General features: G+C 36.0%; 1 protein-coding gene across 1 annotated transcript in view; it reads left to right on the forward strand.

Moving 5' to 3' along the window:
* Positions 1–840, forward strand: part of asah2 (N-acylsphingosine amidohydrolase 2) — a 29,722-nt gene extending 28,882 nt beyond the window's left edge. The window contains exon 21 of the mRNA XM_034194732.1: positions 462–840. Within this exon, the coding sequence (XP_034050623.1) occupies positions 462–660 (199 nt within the window). The 3' untranslated portion in view covers positions 661–840. The remainder of the gene's footprint in view (positions 1–461) is intronic.
* Positions 841–6,115: the final 5,275 nt, after the last annotated feature.

Below are 6,115 nucleotides of genomic sequence, written 5' to 3' on the forward strand. Positions count from 1 at the left end.
ATCCAGCTCTCAATCAGCTGAACCCGGAACAAATTGAATGACAGGAACTTCCCAGGTTCTGTCGTACAGGAATGTGGTTTAGTTCTGGGCTTATAAATGATCTCGGGGTTTGTTATTTGTCCGGTGCTGGTAGAATCCTTTCTAATTTACTGACCCAGTCCACACTGCAGTGGCCACTGTGAGACGCAGATGGAAAAAGTTTGGGATCGAGAATTGAGGATCTTGACATAACATCATTAGTTCAGGATTTCAGTTGAAGTGAAAAAAATGAGGGGAAAACAGGATTTTGGGGTTTTGGACAGTTCTGTAGAAACATTCTGTAGAAAGCACATGTCAAGGGAAAAAAAAGTGTTTTGTTAAAAACATCACTCCTGGAAATACTGAGGACATGAATATTTTTTGACCATCATTAATTCTGTCTGCATCAGAAATAATAAAATAAGTGTCATCTCTCACTGCAGGTTTCATTGGTTGAAAGGAGAAAGTGGGCGGAGTCACGTCACCGTTGAGTGGCATGTTCCGATGTCAGCCATCAGTGGGTCCTACAGGATCAAACACTTTGGACATTTCAAACAAAGGAAAGGATTTCAGACGGTCATCACACCTTATGAAGGCATATCCAACACCTTCAAAGTCACTGCCAGCTTTTACTACAAATGACTGCACTATGGTGCCACGCCTCCAGAGCTTTCACAGCGAGTGCCAGGGACGCGAAGCCACACCTTCAGACCTTCAACAGGAGCATTTTAGTAATCAGAAACTCATGATGTAAAAATTATTTAAATGTCCATCAACAGCATGTCAAGAACTGGCAATTATTAAAGTATGATTTCAATTTAATGCTTTTGTTTTATTTTGAATATAACTTCATTGTGGAAAGATGATGACAGAAGTCTCCATGGACAATGAGGTTTGCAGATGACATTGTGATCTATAGTAGGAGTAGAAAGCAGGTCCAGACAAGCCTGAAGACGTGGAGATATGCTCTGGGGAGAAAGGGAATGAAAGTCAGGAGTAGCAAGACTGAGTACATGTATTGAGAATGAGAGGAATCCAGGGAATAGTGCAGTCACAAGTAGTAGAGGTGGTGAAGGCAGATGAGTTTAAATACTTGGGGTCGACTATCTGAAGTAATGGAGAGTGTGGTAGAAAGGTGAAGAAGAGTGCAGGCAGGATGGAGAAAGGTGGCAGGAATGATTTGTGAAAGAATGATACAGTGAATCCATAAAGTATTCACAGCGCTTCACTTTTTCCACATTTTGTTATGTTTGTCTTATTCCAAAATCGATTAAATTCATTTTTTCCCTCAAAATTCTACTCGCAACACCCCATAATGACAACATGCCAAAGAGGAGGTTTATGGATGTGCTGCAGGAGGACATGCAGGGGGTTGGTGTGACAAAGGAAGATGCGGAGAATAGGGTGAGATGGAGATGGTTGATCTCCTGTGGTAGCCGAAACTGGAGCAGCTGAAAGAAGGAAGATCGAAAGACAATATTGCATTTGGGATTGTGGGAATTGTTTGGAATTGTCTAAAACACGCGTGCGCACACACGCACACACACACACACACTATTAAATTGAACTAGCATGTTGCCTGTGGGGATCCACGGGCTCTAGATTGGGTAGTGTTTGTAAAATAGGTAACTGACATTTTTGTGGCAAGGGTGGTAATAAATTAAGCAATAATAATAAATGTTAATTTGCTGTCTTAATATAAATCATTTAGGTTCTTGTTATCATATACACTCTATTATTATTATTATTATTATTATTATTATTATTATATTTCAACTTCTATTTTGTCATTTGATTTTTAAATGGACCAAAAAGGAAATAAGTGTTTTCACTTTCTTGTGTCATCCATGTATTTTTTAACGTATTTGAAATTATATTTTAGGGGAGGTGATGGTCTAGTGGTTAAGGTGTTGGGCTTGAGTCCAGAAGATCATGGGTACAAATCCCTGCCTGACTGGAAAATCACTAAGGGCCCTTGGGCAAGGCCTTTAATCCCCTATTGCTCCCGGTGTGTAGTGAGCGCCTTGTATGGCAGCACCCTGACATCAGGGTGAATGTGAGGCATAATTGTAAAGCGCTTTGAGCATCTGATGCAGATGGAAAAGCGCTATATAAATGCAGTCCATTTAAATGCAGTCCATTTATATTATGTACTTATATTCAACTAAAAATCAATCACACTTTTAATATATAGATGACCTACTGCCCTCTGCTGGAAGAGTGTGTGAGTCCCTCAAGAAGTTAGCAACATCTGTTATTCCATTTTCGCAGTGTTTATCCTTGACCCAAAATACGTAAGCATACCAAACAGCAAATGTCAGCTGTTCACAGTTTCTCTGTGATCAAAGTTGTACGCACACATGCAAGCATGCACACACATACACGCACGCACGCACAGCTGCTGTAAGCGGGTGCTTTTAATTTGACAAACAAAGGCAGTGGCAGAAGACATTAAATACACATTTCACTCATGGTACCACATGAAACTTAAGTCAATCATTGTAATAGCAACATGGGCCTTAACTAAACTGACTAAACCAGTTAAACTACAAAAACATAATAAATCGATAACATTACCAACACTGTTAAAGTAACATAAAACGCAATAATGACATTTAAAACCTCAAAACCCTGAACTCCCGTGGTGCATTGTAGCACAATGTCCACTGATTACTGGTTAGATACATTTGCTAATTTCTCCAAAAATATTTACCTTATCAACTTTCCGTTTTTGCAGCATTCATCCTTGACTCAAAATACATACACATGCCAAATGGCAAATGTCAGCTCTCTCCAGTTTTTGCGTGACTCTGTGTGCACGCATGCACACAGACTCCACTTGGCTGTTATAATATAGAATATTTACAGTAATTTCAGAACAAATTTGTCATTTATTTTACTTCCTCTTCCAGTCATTAGAAGGACTTTGTCAAAATTCATAATGTATATAAATAAAATGGAAATGTAATAATTTGAAACAATGCTGTGTTCATTTTTTTTTTTTTTTTATGTTAACTTTCAGATCGATGAGCTCATTTTCATGTTTGGAATTTGTCAGTCACTTCTTATAAACCAGACATTTCATATAAATTGTACAAATATGAAATAATTGAAGCCAACACAGTCAGTGTTTTGTTTTTATTCAGTATTTTTCCCCATTAATTGAATTAAGGATGATAAAACATGAGAATGGATTAAAAACAGTTTTAAAACATGAAAACCCACAATTATCTGATTAAAATGCATTTTCAAAGCATTGTTCAGTTTCCAGATCAAAATAAATGCATTTTAGAATGTAAGATAATTTTGTACAAACATCATCTTGGTATTATTCTTATTTATTAATCTAATGTAAAAATAAGTTCTAAGTGCTTCATACACTTCAATACTGTCATTACTTTGGTGTGTTCACAGCTCAGTGCCAGCTTGTTAAAAAAAAAAAAAAAAAAAACCTTTGAAATGTACAAGTTGTCCAACCAAGTGAGATGATGAGCAGGTGTCACAGCAAATAAATTACCAACTTGTGTTCAGAAAAGCAAATTACTCTTATTTTGTAATCAAGATATTAATTTCAGCAGACACGTGTCATTTCTGTCCATTTGAAAGGTTTTGTGCCACAATTGCGAATCTTCTTTATCAAATTTATCATTTTCATACACAAACGCTCATTTACATATTGTAATGTTTGGGCAGAGAAACAATTGATTTGAATGCTCAAATGAATTTCATTGATACAAACTATTTTGAGGGTTCTTGAATTGAAAAATTGTGTGGACAATTGGCAAAATATTCAGGCAGATGTTTTTTGTTCTGTAAAATGTATCTCAAAGCACAATGCTGTGCTTTATTGACAGAATTTGGTGTTCTGTTTCAGTCAGCTTTTGTCATTTCTGCACAGAAATTATTCATTTGAAAATTAGATTGAGATGAATTCAATAATTTGACAGCATTAGTTAGTAATGTAAGGACACAGTTAAAAAAAATGTTTAATAAACTTGCTAGCTTTGCCTTTTTCCATTTTACAAACGTGTTACTTTAAATACTGTATTTGTGTGTTTTGTAAGCATCAGTAAAAATTTCAGTCTGGATACAATTTTTTATGTTTTGGCTCAGACTGATTCTTGTTTCCTTTTTTCACCACATTCACAGAAAATATGTGTTGTCATACAGGAGGTGATACTAAATCTGGAAAAAAAATCAAGAGTCAAACCAGGTTTCAGAGTTACAGTTGGATGGTTTTTTAACTGACATTTCTGTGAAAATACAGAAACAAAAAGAAAAAGCATCCACAAAGTTTGTACTTCTACGGATCACATATTGCTGCAAACTTTGGTTAACTAGGATTCTGCTGCTGTTTTCTCAGTCAAATGAGCAGAAGCTTTTTTCTTTAAGGGTTTGATAATCCTATGGCTTTTCATCTAGCGCCACCAGCAGGTGAGATTGCTCACACAGTCAACATAATGAAAATGTACTGTACCTTGATGTGTAACTGACTGTTGTCACAGTGTTTTACAGTGTTATACAGTAATACAGCATGTTACAGTGCTGTAATGTACAGTATTTTATCGTATATAGTATTATAAAATACTGCATATTCATGCATTATAGTGCCCAGTGCTGTACAGTATTGTACAGCATTTTACTTTATTGTATAGAGTAGCATGTCATCTGCATACAGGCACAATTGCTATTACACTAATTATGTCATTAGTATCTATTTGCTTATGAAGTTGGTAACTTTACTAATTTTAACATCATAATTAATTAACATGTAAATAAAGTCAATCCTGGGGTGTCAATTGCGAGCATCTTAGCAAATTCATGCAAACATTAGCACAAATACTATATTGTAATACTAATGGTTATATTTATATTATGTATTATTTTATTTACTTACTAACTTTATTATAATGTATATTAACTAAACCATTGTATTTAAAATTTTATTAACTAAATATAATTACAGGCAGCACAGTGGCTTAGTGGTTAGCACTGTTGCCTCACAGTAAGACGGTCAGGGGATCGATTCCCACTCATGGCCTTTCTCTGTGCAGTTTGTATGTTCTCCCTGTGGGTTCCCTCTGGGTGCTCCAGCTTCCTCCCACATCCAAAAGACATGCAGGTTAGGTGGACTGGAAACTTATCCATAGGTGTGAATGTGTTTGTTTTTCAATGTATGGTCCTGCGACTGTGACAGACAGGCGTCCTGTCCAGGGTGTACCTTGCCTCACACCCTATGACTGCTGGGATAGGCTCCAGCCCCCTGTGACCCTTAATTGGAATAAGCGGTTGAAGATGAGTGAGTGAGAAAATATCAATATATTAACATGCTAGTACTGGCAAGCTAATATGTCACAAGGCCGCTATGCAGACCGTTAAATGTTTTGTAGGAAACATAAAAAAATAATCATAATAAAGGTTTTCCACCAAACAAAATGAAAACAAATTTAGAGATGCCTGCAGCATAATGCTAATTTATGGATCCATGGTTTAAAAACTATAAAAGGTCCAGAATGAGCCACTGAACAAAAATAAGAAAAATTGCCCCACAAATTAAAAAAAAGTCCAAATTTATAAATGTAAGTGCATATGAAAGTGTCTTTCATATATCCACACAAAATAACATAAAATAAGAAAAATTCTTTTATTTTTTAGCAGTGGTAAACATTCTGCTGTACACGCTCAGTAATAACCTTAAAAAAATAGAAATCATCCTGGGAAAATAAAAAATACAACTATTAAAACAAAACCCTAGACATTAAGTACCAATCACCAATAATCACAAAATAATTGCATACAATAACACGAAATTCTGGTATCAGCAGAAAAAAAATGTAAAGAAAGCTGTGACAAGTGACTAATTAATGTCGAGTTGATGGACCAGGACAAGTTCAGAAAAGTTGTAATTTTACACACACACACACACACACACACACACACACACACACACACACACACACACACACACACACACACACACACACACACACACACACACACACACACACACACACACACACACACACACACACAAGTTGTACAAGAATATGTATCATGAGAATGAAGTGACAATTTTATTAGAAAAAGTTGTATGATC

The sequence above is a fragment of the Thalassophryne amazonica genome, chromosome 18 (genome assembly GCF_902500255.1).
Source record: "Thalassophryne amazonica chromosome 18, fThaAma1.1, whole genome shotgun sequence".
Classification (NCBI taxonomy): domain Eukaryota; kingdom Metazoa; phylum Chordata; class Actinopteri; order Batrachoidiformes; family Batrachoididae; genus Thalassophryne; species Thalassophryne amazonica.